A 26,079-nucleotide genomic window follows, 5' to 3' on the forward strand; every position below is an offset into this window, starting at 1 on the left:
AGTCAGTTAAGAACAAATTCTTATTTTCAATGATGGCCTAGGAACAGTGGGTTAACTGGCTGTTAAGGGCAGAACGACAGATTTAGTACATTGTCAGCTCGGGGATTTGAACTTGCAACCTTTTGGTTACTAGTCCAATGCTCTAACCACTAGGCTACACTGCCGCTAACAGGGACATAAACAACATTTGTGAGATATAAGCTTTTTGTGCATATGGAACATTTCTGGGATCTTTCATTTCAGCTCATGAAACATGGGACCAACACTTTACATGTTATGTTTATATTGTTGTTCAGTGTATCTCTGCTACGCTCTCCTATCCTCTCAACAACTCTCTCTGCTCTCCTCTCTTCTTCTCTTCCTATCTAGACGTGTGTACAAATCCCCAGCAGTCTAATAGCAGTTAATTTCCCCTGTCTACTGCCCTGCCTAACTAACTCATGTAGAATTAAACCTTGAGATGAACGAACCAGGACTCTCCACATTACAACATAACATTGCAGGAGGGCAATTCCTTAACAGTTATTTATAGGCCTTTGGAGTGGTGAAAAGATAATATGTCTGCTGTAGAATAATTCTGGGAGGAGAAGGAGATTGTCTTCATTCCGTTTAAAGGATAATGGAGGCCACAGAGGGTTGAGACGATGGTGTTCTTAAACATTTTGCATACAGTGCCTATAAAAAGTCTAAAACCCCTTTCAAAATGTTCACCTTTTGTTCTAACCCATTGATCTACAAATCCTACCCCACAACTTCCAAGTAAAAAAAAAAGTAATAATAAAAAGTAACACAATAACAATAACAAGACTATATACAGGGGGCACCGGTAATGAGTCAGTGTGCAGGGGTACAGGCTAGTTGAGGTAATCTCTACTTGTAGGTAGGGGCGAAGTGACTATGCATAGGTGACAAACAAACAGCGAGTAGCAGCAGTGTACAAGAGGGGGGGTCAATGTAAATTGTCCGGTGGCAATTTTTATGAATTGTTCAGCAGTTTAACGGCTTGGGGATAGAAGCTGTTGAGGAGCCTTTTGGTCCTAGACTTGGCGCTCCGGTACCGCTTACCGTGTGGTAGCAGAGAAAACAGTCTATAACTTGGGTGACTGGAGTCTCTGACAATTTTATGGGCTTTCCTCTGACACCGCCTATTATATAGGTCCTGGATGGCAGGAAGCTTGGCCCCAGTGATGTACTGGGCCGTAGGCACTACCCTCAGTAGCGCCTTACAGTCAGATGCAGAGCAGTTGCCATACCAGGCAGTGATGGAACCGGTCAGGATGCTCTCGATCTGGTCAGGATGCTCTAGACCTTTTGAGGATCTGGGGATCCATGCCAAATTTTTTCAGTCTCCTGAGGGGGAAAAGGTTTTGTCGTACCCTCTTCACAACTGTCTTGGTATGTTTGGACCATGATAGTTCGTTGGTGACGTTGAGAACAAGGAACTTGAAACTCTCGACCCGCTCCCCTACAGCCCCATCGATGTTAATGGGGACCTGGTTCAGCCTACATTTTCCTGTAGTCCACGATCAGCTCCTTTGTCTTGCTCACATTGAGGGAGAGGTTGTTGCATGATACTTTGGTTGGATAAGTGTCCACTCCCCTTGTAATAGCAATCCTAAATTAGCTCAGGTGTAACCAATCACCTTCAAAATCACACATGGGTTACAAGATACATTCAGGAGTTCCTGTAGGTTTGGTAAGAAGAATGTCCCTCTCCCCACAGGTGTGATTACAATCTCTGAGGGTTTAGAGCTTGAGGTAGTCACCTCATACAAGTACTTGGGAATATGGCTAGATGGTCCACTGTCCTTCTCTCAGCACATATCAAACTTCAGGCTAAAGTTAAATCTAGATTTGGTTTCCTCTATTGTAATCGCTCCTCTTTCACCCCAGCTGCCAAACTAACCCTGATTCAGATGACCATCCTACCAATGCTAGACTATGGAGACATAATTTATATATCGGCAGATAAGGGTGCTCTCGAGTGGCTAGATGTTCTTTACCATTCGGCCATCAGATATGCCACCAATGCTCCTTATAGGACATATCACTGCACTCTACACTCTGTAAACTGGTCATCTCTGTACACCCATCGCAAGACCCACTGGTTGATGCTTATTTATAAAACCCTCTTAGGTCTCATCCCCTCTAAAATATCTACTGCAGCCCTCATCCTCCACATACAACACCCATTCTGCCAGTCACATTCTGTTAAATGTACCCAAAGCACACATCCCTGGGTCGCTCGTATTTTCAGTTCAATGCAGCTAGCGACTGGAACGAGCTGCAACAAACACTCAAACTGGACAGTTTTATCTCCATCTCTTCATTCAAAGACTCAATCATGGACACTTACTGACAGTTGTGGCTGCATTGTTGTCTCTACCTTCTTTCCCTTTGTGCTGTTGTCTGTGCCCAATAATGTTTGTACCATGTTTTGTTGCTACCATGTTGTTGTTTTAAATATTTTAACTTTACTTAACTAGGCAAGTCAGGTAAGAATAAATTCTTATTTACAATGACAGCCTACCAGGAACAGCCTTTTTCAGGGGCAGAACAACATGTTTTTTACCTTGTCAGCACGGGGATTCAATCCAGCAACCTTTCGGTTACTGGCCAAACACTCTAACCACTAGGGTACCTGCCGCGCCATGTGTTGCTGCCTTGCTATGTTGTCATCTTAGGTCTTTCTTTATGTAGAAATGTGTTGTCTCTCTTGTTGTGATGTGTGTTTGGCCTGTATTTATTTATATATATATTTTTTTTTATCCCAGCCCCCGTCCCCGCAGGAGGCCTCTTGCCTTTTGGTCGGCCGTCATTGTAAATAAGAATTTGTTGTCAACTGACTTGCCAAGTTAAATAAAGGTTAAATAAAACATAAAGGTTCCCTCTGCCGGGTACTGAATTGCAAAGCAAACACTCAACCATGAGCACCAAGGAGCTTTCAAAAACACTTTTGTAAAGAAGCATAGTCAAATATTGCCAAATCTATATGAGCAAAGTTTGTAGAGGCCTATCCTGTAACGGCGTTCTTCGTTTGTTGAAAGAGAGTCGGACCGAAAGGCAGCGTGGTGGTTACTCATGTCTTTAATAAATGAAGAGCGATACATGAAATAACTTAATACAAAAGCAAAACAACAAACGGAACGTGAAAACCTAATTACAGCCTATCTGGTGAAACTACACAGAGACAGGAACAATCACCCACGAAATACACAGTGAACCCCGGCTACCTAAATACGGTTCCCCATCAGAGACAACAAGAATCACCTGACTCTGATTGAGAACCACCTCAGGCAGCCAAGCCTATACTAGACACACCCCTAATCAACCACAATCCCAATGCCTACAAAAACCCCAATACGACAATACAATAACCCCATGTCACATCCTGGCCTGAACAAATAATTAAAGAAAACACAAAATACTAAGACCAAGGCATGACATATCCCAACAGACTCACAGCTGTAATGGCTGCCAAAGGTGCTTTCACCAAGTATTAACCCAGGGGGGTGATCATCATCATCAACATGTATTTTGACCTTGTCTTTAGCAGGAGGATTGACTAGACTAGAGGGCATCCTTTCCATGGATGATGACAATGCCAACACCCTTTGCCCTTCACCACTGACTGAAGCAGCTATACTGTGGTGCCAGCCAACAGAGTGTGTGTGTGTGTGTGTGTGTGTGTGTGTGTGTGTGTGTGTGTGTGTGTGTGTGTGTGTGTGTGTGTGTGTGTGTGTGTGTGTGTGTGTGTGTGTGTGTGTGTGTGTGTGTGTGTGTGTGTGTGTGTGTGTGTGTGTGTGTGTGTGTGTGTGTGTGTGTGTGTGTGTGTGTGTGTGTGTGTGAGCACCCATGTCTCCTATAAGCCCCATGCTCTAATGGCAGCTGCTGTCCCCCTAATCAGTGGCTGCTCCCAGGGCCATGGGCAGGGAGGGCAGACGAGAGTCCTTCAGTCCTGGCCCTAAACACCACTTTGTGCTCCTCTCACTTGTCACAGAGTTTGTTGTCATAGCTCACCTGACTAACACACACACTCGGAGCCAATAACACCCATCTGCCAAGTAGACTAAGCACAACCAAATACACACACATGCGCGTGCACACACAAATGCATGCGCACGCACACACACATGCCCTCGAACCAGTCACCTCTTCTCCCATGCAACTGTAAGTGCCAGACAACCTTGAGAGTGGCAGGTGGCACCATCTGTCTATTATACAGTACATTGGCCCCGGGGCACATAGCTCCAGTATGTGTGAAGGTATCTCTTCACCTACTGCAGCCCCTTACAGAGTGTCAGTATCTCAGATCGCCAAGTCTAATAAATAAATATTGACACACGTATACCAAATAAAAGTGTCTGTGACAGGTAGACTTTTGAAGGAATTGACACACAGACAGCACAAAAATGGACCACTGTATACCAACTTTACAGCCCCTAAACTGTTACTTGATCAAACTTTAGGTGTGTATGTAATCACTTCCCTGTGTAGTTTCTCTATGGGTTCAGTAAAGCCAGGGGGGTAGAGCTCACATCATTAACAGCCTGCTGAAGAATGACCTCTCTCCTGCTGGGATGACACAGACTAATGGCAAACTTTGCTCTCCTCCCATCACACAGGGCAGTGTGTGTGTGTGTGTGTGTGTGTGTGTGTGTGTGTGTGTGTGTGTGTGTGTGTGTGTGTGTGTGTGTGTGTGTGTGTGTGTGTGTGTGTGTGTGTGTGTGTGTGTGTGTGTGTGTGTGTGTGTGTGTGTGTGTGTGTGTATACAATAGAGCACCAGTCGCCTGGTTGGGAGGAGGGGGTTAAGACAGTTCAGAGGAGGGGGATAGTCAGTTCAGAGGAGGGGGTTAAAGAAGGGGATTAAAGTCAGTTCAGAGGAGGGGTTAAGACAGTTCAGAGGAGGGGGTTAAAGAAAGGGATTAAAGTCAGTTCAGAGGAGGGGTTAAGTCAGTTCAGAGGAGGGGGTTAAAGAAAGGGATTAAAGTCAGTTCAGAGGAGGGGGTAAAATCAGTTCAGAGGATGGGGGTTAAGTCAGATCAGAGGATGGGGGTTAAGTCAGTTCAGAGGAAAGAAGGGGATTAAAGTCAGTTCAGAGGAGGGGGTTAAAGAAAGGGATTAAAGTCAGTTCAGAGGAGGGGGTTAAGTCAGTTCAGAGGAGGGGGTTAAAGAAGGGGATTAAAGTCAGTTCAGGGAGGGGGTTAAGTCAGTTCAGAGGAGGGGGTAAAATCAGTTCAGAGGATGGGGGTTAAGTCAGTTCAGAGGAGGGGGTTAAAGAAGGGGATTAAAGTCAGTTCAGAGGAGGGGTTAAGTCAGTTCAGATGAGGGGGTAAAATCAGTTCAGAGGATGGGGGTTAAGTCAGATCAGAGGATGGGGGTTAAGTTAGTTCAGAGGATGGGGGTTAAGTCAGATCAGAGGATGGGGGTTAAGTCAGTTCAGAGGAGGGGGGTTAAGTTAGTTCAGAGGAGGGGGGTTAAGTTAGTTCAGAGGAGGGGAGTAAAGTCAGTTCAGAAATCTCTAGCCCTAATACAACGTAATTGCATATACTGAAAAAGGAACATCTGTCTATAGACCTTAATGTAACATGAATTAACTCTTATCTGGGATGAGATCAGAAACCAAGCCAAGCAGCCCCTCTAATTGTAACACACTATTAGAGAATCCATTTGGGTTTATCCTAATTCAGTTGGAATGGAATGTAACATTGTATAATTTTTTTACAAACCTGCTATTGAGGTGTTTACAGCCTGCAACAGATTCTGCAGTACTGTAGCATATTATCCTCTATCTGTTTGAAATCAGGGCTATCTAGATGTAAATCACTCTCCAATCAAAAACCCCATCATTCAATCCCTTCTTCATCCTTATCAAACACATAGTATGACTGATAATTCCACCGGCTCTCATGACCAAAGTGAAAGACAGAAGACTGAACACACACTCAAACAGTTCCTCTTCTACATTCAAGATGATACAACTAAACGGGTGTTTCCATCCATCATTGCAGTGTGCAGACAAAACCCAATATGCCAACCTGAGAGCCCAAACGCTAGCCTGGTCTCAACTCCGCAATACCAGATCTGGGACCAGGCTACCAAAAATGCTGCTTGAGGAGAGGTGGAACTGAGTGGAGAGGAGATAGTGTAGTGTGTAACAAGTAATAAACAGTGTACTGACTGGCCTGTGTTTCTTCTGCAGGCTGTTCTTGTTCTTCTTCTTGCCGTTGGTCTGAGGAGCCAGGCGTGGGTTGTTGTTCTCCTGGTCAGAATGCTGGTGATGGTTGCTATGGTTGTTGTGGTGGTTGTTAAGGTGGTTGTTGTGGGCTTTGCGGGAGTCCAGGCTGAATCCGTTAGGGACCCTGGGGGGCTTCTTCTTGTGCAGGGGGCCCGCCTGGTTCTCCTTATGGTTCTCCTGGTTCTCCCTGCACTCCTGGGGTTTCATGGACAGGTCCTTCTGGAGAGGAAAAGGAGAGAGGTCAATTTTAGAATAAGGCTGTAACGTAACAAAATGTGGAAAACGTAAAGGGGTCTGAGAAGAGGGGAGGTGAACACTCCGTTACACTGAAACAAAGTAGTTCAGGGTCAAGTCTTGCAAGCGACAGAGAGCGGAGAATAGACCGACAGCTAGGTCTTTATTTGACCATTTGAAAAATACAACTACAGCCACAAAAGTACAGTGCAGGGGAGTAGGGGAGATATGACAACTGTACTATATATTTATTATTATCTTGTCGCTGGAGCATACCAAAAGCAATTACATTCATTTAAATACATAATCCTGACAAAATAAGCCTCCTACACCTGATAAAGAGAGCTCATTACGATGATCATGAAAGCTAGGCTTAAAAATAGATAACCCATTTACAAATGCCAGTTAGGAAGTAGCTATTGTATCTGTGTTCTCCATTGAGCAGTACTAAGAGAGACTGTTCTTCTCCCCTACAGAGGCCCACTGTGGGTCATTAAGCACTAACGACGCATTACACTTAAACATACAGTACTGTCACAGGAGAGTCTCATAGGCTAAGGATAGGAGAGTACCACACTGCCCGTCTGTGATTAACCACATATCTATTAGATCACGGCTGAGGATTAGGACACTCACACACACAGCAAATTGGCCAGTGTTACCTAGTGTTTATTTTTCCGGGTAACTTTTATATTGCTGATTCAGGAGCAAAATTACATCTGTAGGTGTTAAATTAACACTCATTGGTGTAAAATAACTCCAGTGCTGGTGTTAATAACCAGGGTTGAACCAAAACCATGCCCATCATTATCATATTTCCCAGCATGCTCTATTGCAGGTTGATTTTTAGAATTGTTAGTTTCAATATCTATGTTTTTACATTGATTGATTAATTAATCTTATACTACTCAAAATATAAATAACATACATTTTTCTATACTAATCCAATCTATTACTTGGACTTATTCCACCCATTACTGAAATGGTTATTCCAGTCTAGATGCTTTAGTTAGTCTCATATTTTAGACTTCCCAACCCTGTCATTCTGAATTCAAGTTGCGGGTGAATAAAATTCCAAATGTTAGATATCCCCACTCTGGCTGGATTCCATTAGGAATTACACATCACTTTGCAAACCAGCATAATGTGACTTGTAGCGCTAATGTGGCCTGTAAACGCTGAGTTTTAGGCCACTGTATTAAGATAAAACTAGGCCCTCAAAATAAGGCCTTATGAAAGATTGTATTGTCTTAAAGAATTTAATTTGAATTAAAAACATAATCACTTAGGATCTTCCTTGGTGATGGCCATGAGACTGGAAATGAATGAATGCAACAACCATGTCTCTGTCACTAACAAATACAGTCATTGAAGTTCACCCTGTCAACACTCCCACATCCCCTGGTAAAACAGTGAGCAATTACACCTACACTATACTCCAGTATCCAAACAAACCAATAACCAATACACCAGCCCTCACATCTCCTGTATTGTGTGCTATTTTCCAACCAGATGGGGTTATACAGTTCAGAGGAGGGGGGGTTAAGTCAGTTCAGAGGAGTGGGAAAAGACAGTTCAGAGGAGCGGGATTAAGTCAGTTCAGGTCAGTTCTGAGGAGGGGGGGTTAAGTCAGTTCAGGTCAGTTCAGAGGAGTGGGAAAAGACCGTTCAGGTCAGTTCTGAGGAGGGGGGGTAAAGTCAGTTCAGAGGAGTGGGAAAAGACAGTTCAGAGGAGCGGGATTAAGTCAGTTCAGGTCAGTTCTGAGGAGGGGGGGTTAAGTCAGTTCAGGTCAGTTCAGAGGAGTGGGAAAAGACAGTTCAGGTCAGTTCAGAGGAGTGGGTAAAGTCAGTTCAGAGGAGCGGGGTAAAGTCAGTTCAGGTCAGTTCAGAGGGGGGGGTTAAGTCAGTTCAGGTCAGTTCAGAGGAGGGGGGTTAAGTCAGTTCAAGTCAATTCAGAGGAGGGGGGTTAAGTCAGGGGTAAAGTCAGTTCAGAGGAGGGGGTAAAGTCAGTTCAGAGGAGGGGGTAAAGTCAGTTCAGAGGAGGGGGTAAAGTCAGTTCAGAGGAGGGGGTAAAGTCAGTTCAGAGGAGGGGGTAAAGTCAGTTCAGAGGAGGGGTTAAGTCAGTTCAGGTCAATTCAGAGGAGGGGGTAAAGTCAGTTCAGAGGAGGGGGTAAAGTCAGTTCAGAGGGGGGGGTTAAGTCAGTTCAGGTCAATTCAGAGGAGCGGGGTAAAGTCAGTTCAGAGGAGGGGGTAAAGTCAGTTCAGAGGAGGGGGTTAAGTCAGTTCAGGTCAATTCAGAGGAGGGGGTAAAGTCAGTTCAGTGTTCCTCCATAACCATAAGGCAATTTGGTCCTCAAAAATCTCTAGCCTTAATACAACGTAATTGCATATATTGAAAAAGGAACATCTGTCTACAGACCTTAATGTAACATGAATTAACTCATATCTGGGATGAGATCGGAAACGAAGCCAACCAGTCCCTCTAATGATAAGACACAATTAGAGAATCCATTTGAGTTTATACTAATTCAGTTGGAAAGGAATGTAAAATCATATTTTCCAACAACATTGGGTTATACAGTTTGACTGGGGGATCAATATAAGAACTAATCTGCCACAAAGAGGCTGTGTAGTGTACTGTACTGGCGCCATCCAAGCTAAACTTATGGAACAAATCAATTATATTATCTGTAAGGGGACTCATTTAGTTCCAGGCTTGTAGTAGCAGCAGGAGGAGCCACTCGTAATACGGTCCAATAAAGAGTGAGTGGGGCAGCTATGATGACACTTCAGTGTGGCGATCCAGTCGCAGAGCCAACAGACAGACATTATAAACTGTCAACTAAAGTGACAGAGTTCCAGAATGGGTAGGTTGATGAGGATAATGGGTTTGGTGGGAGTGTTGGCTCTGATTCACTGAACCATTACCTTTACAACAAAGATGAATTTTCCTCACAGAAAAACAAACAAATGCTGCATGCATCAACTAATCGTGTTCTCCTTTGTCTTCCACTCTCATCCAACACAAATAACGCAACAAGACATACATTGTCATTGTTAGTGTGATGTGTGGTTCTAAGCCTCTTACTATAATCTGTTGTAATTTTCTTTAAAGACTATCAGTTGTGCATGTTCTTTTAAAGATGGAATCCGCAGCCTCCCGTGTGGCGCAGCGGTCCAAGACACTCCATCACAGTGCTAGAGGCATCACTACAGACCCGGGTTTGATCCAAGGCTGGGTCGCAGCCGGCCGCGACCGGGATGTCCCACTGGGGGGCACACAATTGGCCCAGCGTAGTCCGGGTTAGGGGAGGGTTTGGCCGGCCGGGATCTCCTTATCCCATCGTGCTCTTGCGACTCCTTGTGTCAGACGGGCACAGTGCACGCTGACTTTGGTCGCCAGCTGTACGGTGTTTCCTCCGACACAATGGTGCGGCTGGCTTCCGGGTTAAGCGAGCAGTGTATCAAGAAGCAGTGCGGCTTGACCGGGTTGTGTTTTGGAGGACACATGGCTCTCGACCTTCGCCTCTCCCGAGTCCGTACCGAAGTTGCAGCAATGGAAAAAGACTAACTACTAATTGGATATCACAAAATTGGGGATAAAAAGGGTTAAAAATTACAAAAACATTAAGTAAAATAGGGAATTTGCTGTAAGGGAGACAGTGCCACTGTCCGCTCCACAACCGTTGTTATTATTTTGTTGATGAAGCGGAGGTGAGGAGCACTGCCCAACGCAGGATATTGTCTGCTGTTCTCTCATGGATGCAATGTCAGAGGGGGAAAAGCTGTGTTTGGTGTCTGCGGTAACTTCTTTGTTGTTGTATCTTAAAACGTGGCAGTTTCACCATTAAGAATTCCAGCTTTAACAAAGGCAGGACAAATTCCAGGATCCAGATCAAATGCCAGGTTTAAGAACATATCATATGTCTAAAATACAGCACAAATCAGTTTTCATGCTCAGACTTCACAACGTGTTTCATTCCTGTGAAGGGTACATGTGAAATAGAAAAGACTATACAATTGCCAGTTGAGGATTGGAAATGTTTGGGAGAAAAATGAAAAGCAAATGGTTGCCTAGCCTAATGCTTGAGTCTGGAGTAAAACAGTATTAGGAGGGAAAACACTTCTTCCTAGCTGTCAAACTAGCTGTTAACTTCAAACAAATTCTGTTGAACAATGTGTGGATTTGTAGTGCTTTTTCCTCCTATAGGACCATTGTCACGTTCGCTGTCGTCAAACTCCCTGTCATAAATGAGCCAAGGCGCATGTAATTCCACATCTTTTAATCCAAGTGAAACCTTCACAAGAACAGGTAAACAGAGAACCGACCGTGCCGCAACCTTGACTCACAGAACATAAATAATTACACACAACATAGGTGGGGAAAAAAGGCTGCCTAAGTATGATTCCCAATCAGAGACAACGATAGACAGCTGACAACTCGGCCAAAAACAAAGAAATAGAAAACATAGAATGCCCACCCAAATCACACCCTGACCGAACCAAATAGAGAAATAAAAAGGCTCTCTAAGGTCAGGGTGTGACACCCATTGCTGATAGTAAAGACGGAATTATAAACTTCAAATCACCTTTAAACTTGTGTTAACTTCAGTATCTCCATATAAATCACACATTTTGCCCTGACCTTCTCTCCACTCCTCAACTTAAAAACATATCTCTCTTCCTGGAACAAAACCAAGCACGTGTTTGATTATATCTGTTCTGTTCTTCTGACTGCGACTCCCCTTGGAAAACCATCAAACAGAATCAGAGGTTTCAGAAGGCTCAACTTGACAGAACACAATGAAGTAGTTAAACCCGCTAGGCAGAAAAGGCAGTTTGTCTGGGGCCAAGCAATAGTATAAGTGTGCTGCGTGTTCATTGGTGAGTGTGTGAGTGTGTGTGTGTGATCACCCAGACACAGTGGAGGCCTGCTTAACTAATCAAGCTCCACTCAGATCTGTGCTGGGAGCAGGTTCAGATATCACTGCACCATACACCAACCCACAACGCTAAACACAGAGAAGCTATCCAGATAGCACTGAACCATACAGCATCCACCACGTGAAACACAGAGAAGCTGTCCAGATATCACTGAACCATACTGCATCCACCACGTGAAACACGGAGAAGCTATCCAGATATCACTGAACCATAAAAGCATCCACCATGTGAAACACAGAGAAGCTGTCCAGATATCACTGAACCATACAGCATCCACCACGTGAAACACAGAGAAGCTGTCCAGATATCACTGAACCATACTGCATCCACCACGTGAAACACAGAGAAGCTGTCCAGATATCACTGAACCATACAGCATCCACCACGTGAAACACAGAGAAGCTGTCCAGATATCACTGAACCATACAGCATCCACCACGTGAAACACAGAGAAGCTGTCCAGATATCACTGAACCATACAGCATCCACCACGTGAAACACAGAGAAGCTGTCCAGATATCACTGAACCATACAGCATCCACCACCACGTGAAACACAGAGAAGCTGTCCAGATATCACTGAACCATACAGCATCCTGAACCATACAGCATCCACCACGTGAAACACAGAGAAGCTGTCCAGATATCACTGAACCATACAGCATCCACCACGTGAAACACAGAGAAGCTGTCCAGATATTACTGAATCATACAGCATCCACCACGCTAAACAACAGTGAGTGTGAGTGATCCTAGAAATAGAATGAATTCATATTGGAAAATGATGCGGCACATGACAAAAGCAGAAGATGACTACTGTATAAGAATATATGTTAATTCGGCAAAAGCAGAAGATGACTACTGTAGAATAATTGATGTTAATTAGGCTTAAAAAGTAGAATCCCTTATGAGCAATGCTACTTGCGATGCAATATTATTTTGAGTTCAATTAATTTGGATTGTTCAACATATTGTTATTCACCCTTCATGGAAAGGCCTCGACTAAATCAGCAGACATGTCTATAATAACAGTACTATGAATAAAAGTCAACCAAATACACCAGCTATTTCACCTCACAGTATCCATCTCTGTTGCCTAGAAAGTGAGAGAGGGTAAAGAAACTTGCCATCCCAGCCGTGGTGAATCAGGAGGAGAAGAAAGTAAGTGGGCACTTCATGGCTATGCTCTGCCTTTACCTACTGCATGACTCAAATACACTGAACAAAAATATAAACACATGTTTCCCATATTTCATGAGCAGAAATAAAAATTCCCAGAAATGTTCCATATGCACAAAAACCTTATTTCTCAAACATGTTGTACACAAATGTGTTTACATCCCTGTTAGTAAACATAATCCATCCACCTGACAGGTGTGGCATACTAAAAAGCTTATTAAATAGCATGATCTCTACACAGGTGCACCTTGTGCTGGGGACAATAAAATGGCACTAAAAATATGCAGCTTTGCCACATAATACAATTCTACAGATGTCTCAAGTTTTGAGGAAGCGTGCAATTGGCATGCTGACTACAGAATGTCCACCATAGCTGTTGCCAGATAATTTAATGTTAATTTCTCTACCATAAGCCACCTCCAATGTCGTTTTAGAGAATTTGGCAGTACGTCCAACCGGCCTCACAACTGTAGACCACATGTAACCACTCCAGCCCAGGACCTCCACATCCGACTTCTTCACCTGCTGGATCGTCTGAGACTAGCCACCTGGACAGCGGGTTTGCCAAACTGGAGAATTTCTGCACAAACTGTCAGAAACCGTCTCAGGGAAGCTCATCTGCGTCCTCGTCGTCCTCACCAGGGTCTTGACCTGACTGCAGTTCGGCGTCGTAACCGACTTCAGTGGCAAATGTTCACCTTCGATGGCCACTGGCATGCTGTAAAAGTGTGCTCTTTACGGATGAATCCCTGTTTCAACTGTACCAGGCAGATGGCCGATAGCGTGTATGGCATTGTGTGGTTGAGAGGTTTGTGAACAGAGGACCCATTAAGCATGTTTGGAATGCTCTGGATCGACCTGTACGACAACGTGTTCCAGTTCCCGCCAATATCCATCAACTTCACACAACCATTGAAGAGGAGTGGGACAACATTCCACAGTCCACAATCAACAGCCTGATCACCTCAATGTGAAGGAGATGTGTCGCGCTGCATGATGCAAATGGTGGTCACAGGAGATACTGACTGGTTTTCTGATCCAATCCCCTGCCTTTTTTTAGGTATCTATAACCAACAGTCTTGTGAAATCCATAGTTTAGGGCCTTATTGATTCATTTCATTTGACTGATTTCCTTTTATGAACTGTAACTCAGTAAAAATGTTGAAATTGTTGCATGTTGCGTTTATATTTTAGTTCAGTGTGTATTTACCAGTCAAGGCTGCTAGAAGACATTGAAAGCTGCTCTTCTATGGCCTATGTTACGCAAGGAATTCAATGGCCTAAAGTAAGCAATACTACAACTGCTGTTCAGCAATGTGTCTGGAGACAAGCAGACTAACAGCTCCGCTCTGTCTAATGTATGAGTGGTATAGCAGCGAGGGCGTCACAGAGGCAGAAATAAAAGGGGGTGATCATTTCTACAAAGAACACATCATTGGCAGTTTGAAAAGGTTAGGAGAATGCTGAATAACCATGGCTCATGATTCATACCCAGGGACACGAGACAAACTGCAATGAAGCTGCCACTCACAGATGTATGTGGATAGAGAGAGGGAGAGAGCGAGATCAGAGAAGATCAACTGAGACCAGCTCTAAGTATCTCATAATGTTCTAATAGCTTTGGAACCATTCTGTCGCTCAGGGCTCCAGGGTAGAAAGAACCGCTGGCAATACCACTGTCTCACATTCAAATCAAATCAGGGAGGTGCAGTTGCCGTACCAGGCTGTGATACAGCCCGACAGGATGCTCTCGATTGTGCATCTGTAAAAGTTTGTCAGGGTTTTGGGTGACAAGCCAAATTTCTTCAGCCTCCTGAGGTTGAAGAGGCGCTGTTGCGCCTTCTTCACCACACTGCCTGTGTGAGTGGACCATTTCAGTTTGTCTGTGATGTGTACGCCATTGTCTCTCTGGTATCAGCAGTGGCTCAAAACAAACCCCCTCTTCCTCTCTGCTAGCGAATGCTTTCAAGTGCAGATAAGACAAACGTCTCGAGTGTATACAAAGGCAAGGGTGTCTGAAGCCTCTACAGCCAGTGAGGCGAGGTGAGCAGTGAATTACTCCCCAACAGACAACACCATCTACAATGTGTTTATCCGCACACCTTTGTCTCTATCTCCTGTGTTGATATGATAGCACCTCCAGACCAATATTGGGCCTAGCAGCAGACTTCAAAAAATCCATAGCCAGCACACACACATACAGTAGATAGTGTAAATACACACCTGCACAGGTGCAAGGACACACGCACCAAACGCACACCAGTCTGGACAATCTGCTGGCATGTGCCTCATACAACAGAGACAAACACCTTTTTTTTCTCTCTCCCTCTCTCTCTGTTCAGACAAACAGCACAACAAAAATGTTAACTAAACTTGACAAGAGGATATCTGCTGATCTGATTTCCTGATTGTGTTGGTTGTTCAACAACAGCAGACCCTTGGTGAGTTCATTTCACACACAGGACCCTAACAGGCTGGGGACTGGAGATGGGGAGCCTCGATCTGAAAGAAGAATAGAAGAAGAAGAGATTCCATTTGTTTCTCTCTTCTTGTATTATTCCTTCACTCTGCTTGGTCCCGAGAGCAGCACAACCAGTCCCCCTCTCTAAAAGTACAGCAGCGCAGCGCTGTGTCATGGCTGTCTCTGCTCAACAGATCATATCAAAGAATTACAACGCCTGCTGTCTGCTGCATCAGAGACTCGGGGAGAGGCTCAGGAGAATCATCATAACAGGCATGCACTGCTTAGCAATATGATGACACCCGCTGGCAACATAATGTAACAGACTAGGAAGATGTCTAACTGGAACAATTCCCATGAAGCTATAAAACTACCTTTCTAGCTCAATGCATAACCAACAGATCCAGATCGATGTGTGTAACGTATTAGGTTAGGCATTGGAACTACAGTATAGTACAGTAACCACACACAGTGCAGAGAAACATTACCAAGCCCTGACAGCACAGCACCCTAATGAGAGGCAAACATATTCGGCATCAGTCATACAAGCACACAAAAGTTACCCTCATGAAATAAACATGAGGAGTGGAGCACTGAGTGTGTGTGTGTCACATTGAACAGATAGAGCCTGTCAGGCTGGTTATTCTGATGGTAATGATCATGTACTGGCCTTCTAAAAGGCAATACGGTGGTATTCATTAAGAAGGCTGCATTTACACAAGCAGCCCAATTCTGATATTTTTTTCCCCTCTAATTCACCTTCTGACCAATCAAATCAGATCTTTTTCAGAGCTGATTGGTCAAAAGATCAATTAGTGAAACAAATATCTGAATTGGGCTGCCTGTGTGAACAGCCCATGTAGCATAGATCGTAAAGATCGTAAATAGTCAGAAAGACAATCATCTTGTACTGAAATCTATCAAATTGTGGCAGACATAGTAGAGTGGATTTTCTCTTTGAATCCCTAACCCTCTTCAGATTAACTAATTCCTCCTTATTTGATGACAGATGCGAAAGGAAACTAAGTGTTTTCTTTGAACAGGCAGAGAGAAAGAGATTGGACATTCGTACATATCTATTCAATGCAGTGGATCACATTATTACTCATTTGGACCTATTCATTTACTACTATTAGATGATAATTTAGGGGAGGAAACTATGCAAAACAAACAAACCCTTGGCAGAACACATAATAAGATGTAGGCTATAACTGTAGGCTATAACTGTAGGCTATAACTGTAGGCTATAACTGTAGGCTATAACTGTAGGCTAAAACTGTAGGCTAAAACTGTAGGCTATAACTGTAGGCTATAACTGTAGGCTATAACTGTAGGCTATAACTGTAGGCTATAACTGTAGGCTATAACTGTAGGCTATAACTGTAGGCTATAACTGTAGGCTATAACTGTAGGCTAAAACTGTAGGCTATAACTGTAGGCTATAACTGTAGGCTATAACTGTAGGCTATAACTGTAGGCTAAAACTGTAGGCTATAACTGTAGGCTATAACTGTAGGCTATAACTGTAGGCTATAACTGTAGGCTATAACTGTAGTGTCACGCCTTGGTCATTGTATCTTGTGTTTTTGTTATATGTTTGGGTAGGCCAGGGTGTGACATGGGTTTATATGTTGTATTTCGTATTGGGGTTTGTATTAATTGGGAGTGTGTATTAGTAGGGGTGTGTCTAGTTAGGCTTGGCTGCCTGAGGCGATTCCTAATTGGAGTCAGCTGATTCTAGTTGTCTCGGCTTGGGAACCGTATTTAGGTAGCTTGAGTGCGCGTTGTATTTCGTGGGCGATTGTACCTGTCTTTGTGTTAGTCACCAGATAGGCTGTAAGTAGTTTCACTCGTTTGTTGTTTTGTATTCTCAGTTATTTCATGTACAGCAGTAACCTACACTCTGCATTTCGGTCTGACTCACTTCAAACAACAGACGAATATCATTACAGAATCACCCACCACGATTCACAGACCGAGCAGCGTGTGAACTGGCAGGAGCTAAAGGAGGACGATATGGACGGCAGAAACAGGGATTATACGACGTGGGAAGAAATCGACAGGTGGGCGGCCGACTCAGAGCGAGTGCAAGAGCCCGCCTGGGATTCCCTACAGCAATGCGAAGAGGGCTATACACGGATGGAATCGAAAAGGAAAGCACGGCTATACAGAGCGAAAACCGTAGGTAACGGGGGAAAGCGCAGAGAGAGAGTGGCAGAGTCAGGAGTCAGACCTGAGCCTACTCTCCCTGTTAATTGTGAGGAGCAGCAATATGAGGACTTCTGGTCTTGGGAGATGATATTAGACGGAAAAGGACCCTGGGCGCAGCCGGGAGAATATCGCCGTCCCAAGGAGGAAATAGAAGTAGCTAAAGCGGAGAGGCGTGAGTATGAGGAGGCAGCACTGCGACGCGGTTGGAAACCGGAAAGTCACCCCAAAAAATTTATTGGGGGGGGCTAAAAGGGAGAATAGTTATGCCAGGTAGGAAACCTGTGCATACTCCCTGTGCTCACCGTTGGGCTAGAGAGACCGGGCAGGCACCGTGTTATGCTATGGAGCGCACGGTGTTTCCAGTGCGGGTGCAGAGCCAGCTGCGACTTATACCAGCCCTTCCTATTGGCCGGGCTAGAGTGGGCATCGAGCCAGGTAAGCTTGGGCAGGCTCGGTGCTCAAGAGCTCCAGTGCACCTGCACGGTCCGGTCTATCCAGAGCCACCTATACACACCAGTCTTCCGGTAGCAGCTCCCCACACCAGGCTTCCTGTGCATGTCCTCGCGCCAGTACCACCAGTTCCAGCACCACGCACCAGGCCTCCAGTGCGCCTCGCCTGTTCAGCGCAGCCAGAGCCTTTCTCCTCTCCTGCGCTGCCGGAGTCTCCTGTCTGTCCAGCGCCACCAGTGCTCCCAGTCGGCCCAGCGCGTCCAGTGCACCTCGCCTGTTCAGCGCAGCCAGAGCCTTTCTCCTCTCCTGCGCTGCCGGAGTCTCCTGTCTGCCCAGCGCCGCCAGTCGGCCCAGCGTCACCAGTCTGCCAGGATCCGCCAGAAGTGCCAGTCTGCCAGGATCCGCCAGAAGTGCCAGTCTACCAAGATCTTCTAGATCGGCCAGACAACCTTAATCATCCAGGTCCACCAGCCAGCCAGGATTTACCGGAGCCTACTACCTGCCTGAGCTTCCTCTCAGTACTGAGCTTCCTCTCAGTACTGAGCTTCCTCTCTGTACTGGGCTCCCTCTCAGTACCGAGCTTCCTCTCAGTACCGAGCTTCCTCTCAGTACCGAGCTTCCTCTCAGTACCGGGCTTCCCCTCAGTACCGGACTTCCCCTCAGTACCGGGCTTCCCCTCAGTACCGGGCTTCCCCTCAGTACCGGGCTGCTTCGGTCCCGGGCTGCCCCTCTGTCCCGGGCTGCCCCTCTGTCCCGGGCTGCCCCGCTGTCCTGAGTTGCCCCTCTATCCTGAGTTGCCCCTCTATCCTGAGTTGCCCCTCTATCCTGAGTTGCCCCTCTATCCTGAGTTGCCCCTCTATCCTGAGTTGCCCCTCTATCCTGAGTTGCCCCTCTATCCTGAGTTGCCCCTCTATCCTGAGGTGCCCCTCTATCCTGAGCTGCCCCTCTGTCCCGAGCTGCCCCTCTGTCCCGAGCTGCCCCTCTGTCCCGAGCTGCCCCTCTGTCCCGAGCTGCCCCTCAGTTATGTGGGGATCAGGGTGAGGACTATTAGGCCATGGTCGGTGGAGAAGGTGGATTATCCTAGGACGCGAAGGGGAGGAACTAGGACATTTATGGAGTGGGGTCCACGTCCCGAGCCAGAACCGCCACCATGGACAGACGCATACCCGGACCCTCCCTATGCTCTTGAGGTGCGTCCCGGTGTCCGCACCTTAGGGGGGGGGGGTTCTGTCACGCCTTGGTCATTGTATCTTGTGTTTTTGTTATATGTTTGGGTAGGCCAGGGTGTGACATGGGTTTATATGTTGTATTTCGTATTGGGGTTTGTATTAATTGGGAGTGTGTATTAGTAGGGGTGTGTCTAGTTAGGCTTGGCTGCCTGAGGCGATTCCTAATTGGAGTCAGCTGATTCTAGTTGTCTCGGATTGGGAACCGTATTTAGGTAGCTTGAGTGCGCGTTGTATTTCGTGGGCGATTGTACCTGTCTTTGTGTTAGTCACCAGATAGGCTGTAAGTAGTTTCACTCATTTGTTGTTTTGTATTCTCAGTTATTTCATGTACAGCATTTCCTTCATTAAAAATCATGAGTAACCTACACGCTGCATTTCGGTCTGACTCACTTCAAACAACAGACGAATATCATTACATGTAGGCTATAACTGTAGGCTAAAACTGTAGGCTATAACTGTAGGCTATAACTGTAAGCTATAACTGTAGGCTATAACTGTAGGCTAAAACTGTAGGCTATAACTGTAGGCCATAACTGTAGGCTAAAACTGTAGGCTAAAACTGTAGGCTATAACTGTAGGCTATAACTGTAGGCTATAACTGTAGGCTATAACTGTAGGCTAAAACTGTAGGCTATAACTGTAGGCTATAACTGTAGGCTATAACTGTAGGCTATAACTGTAGGCTAAAACTGTAGGCTATAACTGTAGGCTATAACTGTAGGCTATAACTGTAGGCTATAACTGTAGGCTAAAACTGTAGGCTAAAACTGTAGGCTATAACTGTAGGCTATAACTGTAGGCTATAACTGTAGGCTATAACTGTAGGCTAAAACTGTAGGCTAAAACTGTAGGCTATAACTGTAGGCTATAACTGTAGGCTATAACTGTAGGCTAAAACTGTAGGCTAAAACTGTAGGCTAAAATTGTAGGCTATAACTGTAGGCTATAACTGTAGGCTATAACTGGCAGCAGCATAATCTGACATTATACATATTTTAGACATTCACTGCCTTACATGATATAGTCATTTAGCCGAGCAGACCATGAACATATTGCTGTATCTCAAAATGTTACAAATGCACAAAGAAAGTGAACAGAGGAGGAGGATTACTGGGATAATGGCAATACAGACAATGAATAATGGGGAAAGAGAAGAGAGAAAGAGTACTCAGATGAGGTGTGGTTTCAGAGTAAAGCTGAGTTTCTCTCTTTCTGCTCTCTCCTCTCCCCTTCTCTTCTCTCTCAACCATCTCCTCCATTATTCAGACCACCATAGGGAGATACTAGGGAGAAGGGACTAATCCTGCATACGTACTGTATAGGTCACTGATGTTCTGTACTGTAACTGTTACCATTAATTAAGGTGCTCAATAACTCACACACTCCTCTCCTCAGGATTTAAGTGTGTATCCTTTAGTGCTCTAAAACAAGTTGTTTGCGCACTGCGGTGATGCCAGGAACAACAATGGTAGTACAACAACAGCTCTCTCTTGGGATCTCGAGAGGTAATGCTTGATTTAACAAGACCTTTTTTTGTGATTCTCAGCAGAAAATGCTCCCTGGAAAATGCTCTCTGTGAGAGGACAGAGGGAGTAGAGGGAGGAATAGTCAATAGCAGTGGGCAATGTTGAAAGCTGAGTTTTTAGCGCTGATGACAGCTGAGTTTCTCTCTCCTCTCCTGCAAAACCAAACTGTTGTCTGTCAGGCTAGGGAAGCAGCAGATTATCTAGTGACAGTGACAAACTGACATGCTGCCTTTGATTTGCACATGCACAGTTTGGTGCGAGCCAACCGTTAGACGCGATGATGTGTTCCTATGCATGAGCTTAGCTAGCCAACATCGCCATAACATCACCTACAAACGTCATCGGGGATTTCGATTGGAGAAGCAGTCTGACAATGTCAATACTGTATTGTTTTAGCTAGAATCAAGCTTATTTGTCTTGAGATAAACTGACTAGCCAGGGAATGCAGGCTAGATACTTTGTTTGCACGTGGAAGTGTATGTGGGAAAAAACTTGGGAAACCTTTCAACGTGAAATGTTGGCCTGGAAATAGGTGGGTGCTTACAATAACTAAGTACATGTTTGAACTCAGTGTGTCCTCCATATTACCCATTCCTCCCTCCTCCACCCATCCCTCCAGTGACGTGATGTTTCTAATGGGATAGCATGGCTTCAGTGAAACAGGCAAGGTTGCTTAGCAACTGGGTACAGCAAGCACACTTAGACTGCACTGATGCTCACTCAAACCTCTATAACCTGTCTCACTGCACTGATGCTCACTCAAACCTCTATAACCTGTCTCACTCAAACCTCTATAACCTGTCTCACTCAAACCTCTATAACCTGTCGCACTCAAACCTCTATAACCTTTCTCACTCAAACCTCCATAACCTGTCTCACTCAAACCTCCATAACCCGTCTCACTCAAACCTCTATAACCTGTCTCACTCAAACCTCCATAACCCGTCTCACTCAAACCTCTATAACCTGTCTCACTCAAACCTCCATAACCTATCTCACTCAAACCTCCATAACCTGTCTCAATCATATCTCCATAACCTGTCTCACTCAACCTTCCATAACCTGTCTCACTCACCTCTCCATAACCTGTCTCACTCAACCTTCCATAACTTGTCTCACTCATCTCTCCATAAGTTGTCTCACTCAACCCTCCATGACCTGTCTCACTCAATCCTCTATAACCTGTCTCACTCAAACATCTACAACCTGTCTCACTAAAACCTCCATAACCTGTCTCACTCAACCCTCCCTAACCGGTCTCACTCAACTCTCTATAACCTGTCTCACTCAACCTTCCATAACATGTCTCACTCATCTCTCCATAACCTGTCTCACTCAACCTTCCATAACCTGTCTCACTCATCTCTCCATAACCTGTCTCACTCAAACCTCCATAACCTGTCTCACTCATCTCTCCATAACCTGTCTCACTCAACTCTCCATGACCTGTCTCACTCATCTCTCCATAACCCGTCTCACTCAACCTTCCATAACCTGTCTCACTCATCTCTCCATAACCTGTCTCACTCAACCTTCCATAACCTGTCTCACTCACCTCTTCATAACCTGTCTCACTAAACCTTCCATAATTTGTCTCACTCATCTCTCCATAAGTTGTCTCACTCAACCCTCCATGACCTGTCTCACTGCACTGATGCTCACTCAAACCTCCATAACCGTCTCACTCAAACCTCTATAACCTGTCTCACTCAAACCTCCATAACCCGTCTCACTCAAACCTCCATAACCCGTCTCACTCAAACCTCTATAACCTGTCTCACTCAAACCTCCATAACCCGTCTCACTCAAACCTCTATAACCTGTCTCACTCAAACCTCCATAACCTGTCTCACTCAACCTTCCATAACCTGTCTCACTCACCTCTCCATAACCTGTCTCACTCAACCTTCCATAACCTGTCTCACTCATCTCTCCATAACCTGTCTCACTCAACCTTCCATAACCTGTCTCACTCACCTCTTCATAACCTGTCTCACTAAACCTTCCATAATTTGTCTCACTCATCTCTCCATAAGTTGTCTCACTCAACCCTCCATGACCTGTCTCACTGCACTGATGCTCACTCAAACCTCTATAACCTGTCTCACTCAAACCTCCATAACCTGTCTCACTCAAACCTCCATAACCTGTCTCACTCAAACCTCCATAACCTGTCTCAATCATATCTCCATAACCTGTCTCACTCAACCTTCCATAACCTGTCTCACTCAACCTTCCATAACTTGTCTCACTCATCTCTCCATAAGTTGTCTCACTCAACCCTCCATGACCTGTCTCACTCAATCCTCTATAACCTGTCTCACTCAAACATCTACAACCTGTCTCACTCAAACCTCCATAACCTGTCTCACTCAACCCTCCCTAACCGGTCTCACACAACTCTCCATAACCTGTCTCACTCAACCTTCCATAACATGTCTCACTCATCTCTCCATAACCTGTCTCACCCAACCTTCCATAACCCGTCTCACTCATCTCTCCATAACCTGTCTCACTCAAACCTCCATAACCTGTCTCACTCAACCATCCATAACCTGTCTCACTCAAACCTCTATAACCTGTCTCACTCAAACCTCTATAACCTGTCTCACTCAACCCTCCATAACCTGTCTCACTCAACCTTCCATAACCTGTCTCACTCATCTCTCCATAACCTGTCTCACTCAACCTTCCCTAACCTCACTCATTTCTCCATAACCTGTCTCACTCAAACCTCCATAACATGTCTCACTCATCTCTCCATGACCTGTCTCACTAAACCCTCCATGACCTGTCTCACTCATCTCTCCAAAACCTGTCTCACTCAAACCTCTATAATCTGCCTATCTCTAACCTCCATAACCTGTCTCACTCAATTCTCTATAACCTGTCTCACTCAATCCTCTATAACCTGTCTCACTCGAGCCTCTATAACCTGCCTATCTCAAACCTCCATAACCTGTCTCACACAATCCTCTATAACCTGTCTCACTCAATCCTCTATAACCTGTCTCACTCGAGCCTCTATAACCTGTCTCACTCGAGCCTCTATAACCTGCATATCTCAAACCTCCATAACCTGTCTCACACAACCCTCTATAACCTGTCTCACTCAATCCTCTATAACCTGTCTCATTCGAGCCTCTATAACCGGTCTCACTCGAGCCTCTATAACCTGCCTGTCTCACAGAATCCTCTATAACCTGTCTCACTCAATCTTCTATAACCTTTCTCACTCAATCTTCCATAACCTGTCTGAGTACTTGCTGCTCTCTCAATCAATCAATACATGACAAATCTGAACATTTTGTTTAAGAGAAACTAAACTTAGCATTCTTAATACAGCACAGTGCAAACCAACTCTGACATAATTATGCTGTATCAACCATTTAAATCTGGTTAGACAAAGGAATCAAGTCTCACTCAAATCTCTTTGATTACAATGAAAAAGAGGAACTGTTGGGACATGTGCTGCTGCATTCTCCCAAGCCATGACAAAACACTGAAATTGAAGTTGGTAGATAACCCAAAAAATGAAATAATAATAAAGTCCACACCAATGACAAGAATTCAGTCCAACATTCATTTCAAACATTCACAATACTCAGCTGGATACAAAAAATCAACTAAATCAACACTGTTCTTTGAGGTTAAGTGCACTTACAATAAGCTACAATATCACAATCAGTGCACTAAGGACAGGGCATTATAACATACCCAATAATGAGTTAATGCCATTGCACAAACATGTGTTCGGTTACTGTTCAGTTAAATCAATAGGTTAGCGCATGCTGTTCTCTGTGAGAGGCGAGACAAGATCTATTTCCTCCTCCTAATGTAAAACTCTATAAGCCGAGGCTTCATTCCTGCTCTCCAGCGACCTGCCACCTGCACTATTTATAGGTTGTACACATTAAAGCTAACAGTGGAACGTGAACTCACAGGCCTCAGCCCAGGCATGGCCTTGCCATGCTTAATAGAAACAGAGTGAAAGCCAGGCGAGAGCCGGGCGCCAGGGCAGTAGTAATGGGCATTCGGGCTCTTTTCAGTGAGCCGGCTCTTTTGGCTCCCAAACGGCTCTTTAAAAAAAACATGTTTTGTATTTTTACAAGTCAAACAGTTTGCAGTAGTTGTTTGCGATAGACTATGATTGGTGTTAAAACAATTCTTATTAAATGAAATCATACCACAATGTATTTAAAAATGCATTGTTTTTTTATGAAAAAGAATGGTATTAAACATTTGCATTTAAAGTATAACTTTTTGATGTATATAAACAAAGTGCATATAAATCTAACCATTCAAAACAAATACAATCTGAACAACATAATAGAATATTGCACCATATCAAAGAAAAATAAATAACAATTTGCAAAACTGCAGCATCCCACAAATAGAAATAAATTTAAAAAAGAAGGATGGCTACTGATGGGATATTTTACTCTCTGTAACCAGGTTTCCATCCAACGTTTTTATGCGAGTAAAGAACATGTTGGATAAAACTCTTCATGACAGGCCTGATGGAAACAGCAAATTTGTCAGCACGCTTTCCAATGGTCGACAACACACAATACGCTAGATAAGGTAAACATGGAGTAAACATGGAGTCACGCGATGTTGTGTAGTCCTCCCACTACAACTCGGGGAAGCAGGCTGTTTACTACAGGTGGCCCGTTCCTGTAGGTTCATGCTCTACAACATCCGCAGAGTACGACCCTGCCTCACACAGGAAGCGGCGCAGGTCCTCATCCAGGCACTTGTCATCTCCCGTCTGGATTACTGCAACTCGCTGTTGGCTGGGCTCCCTGCCTGTGCCATTAAACCCCTTCAACTCATCCAGAACGCCGCAGCCCGTCTGGTGTTCAACCTTCCCAAGTTCTCTCACGTCACCCCGCTCCTCCGCTCTCTCCACTGGCTTCCAGTTGAAGCTCGCATCCGCTACAAGACCATGGTGCTTGCCTACGGAGCTGTGAGGGAACGGCACCTCAGTACCTCCAGGCTCTGATCAGGCCCTACACCCAAACAAGGGCACTGCGTTCATCCACCTCTGGCCTGCTCGCCTCCCTACCACTGAGGAAGTACAGCTCCCGCTCAGCCCAGTCAAAACTGTTCGCTCCCCTGGCCCCCCAATGGTGGAACAAACTCCCTCACGACGCCAGGACAGCGGAGTCAATCACCACCTTCCGGAGACACCTGAAACCCCACCTCTTTAAGGAATACCTAGGATAGGATAAGTAATCCCTCTCACCCCACCCCCCCTAAGTTTTAGATGCACTATTGTTAAGTGACTGTCCCACTGGATGTCATAAGGTGAATGCACCAATTTGTAAGTCGCTCTGGATAAGAGCGTCTGCTAAATGACTTAAATGTAAATGTAAACGTAAGTTATGATGATCTTCACAAGATGATGAAAGTGCACGGAGATGAGCTTGATGCTCCTTTCCAATAACTATTGAGGGTTTTATTCTGGTGATACGCTGATCTCGCCCTTTTGTCCATAATAATCTCATTACGCAGGTAACCTACCTGCACTGTAACTGCAAGTTGTTGGCTAAAGCACAACATACCAAAACCAGTGGGCACATTCGCTATATAACGCAACATTTGTT

General features: G+C 45.0%; 1 protein-coding gene across 10 annotated transcripts in view; it reads right to left on the reverse strand.

Moving 5' to 3' along the window:
* LOC124010501 (autism susceptibility gene 2 protein-like) overlaps window positions 1–26,079 on the reverse strand; it is a 511,152-nt gene that overhangs the window by 399,002 nt on the left and 86,071 nt on the right. For all 10 annotated transcript variants that reach the window (XM_046323045.1, XM_046323027.1, XM_046323009.1 and 7 more), the window contains exon 3: window positions 6,182–6,457. In XM_046323045.1, coding sequence (XP_046179001.1) covers window positions 6,182–6,457 — 276 coding nt within the window. The remainder of the gene's footprint in view (window positions 1–6,181; window positions 6,458–26,079) is intronic.

The sequence above is a fragment of the Oncorhynchus gorbuscha genome, linkage group LG02 (assembly GCF_021184085.1).
Source record: "Oncorhynchus gorbuscha isolate QuinsamMale2020 ecotype Even-year linkage group LG02, OgorEven_v1.0, whole genome shotgun sequence".
Taxonomy (NCBI): Eukaryota; Metazoa; Chordata; class Actinopteri; order Salmoniformes; family Salmonidae; genus Oncorhynchus; species Oncorhynchus gorbuscha.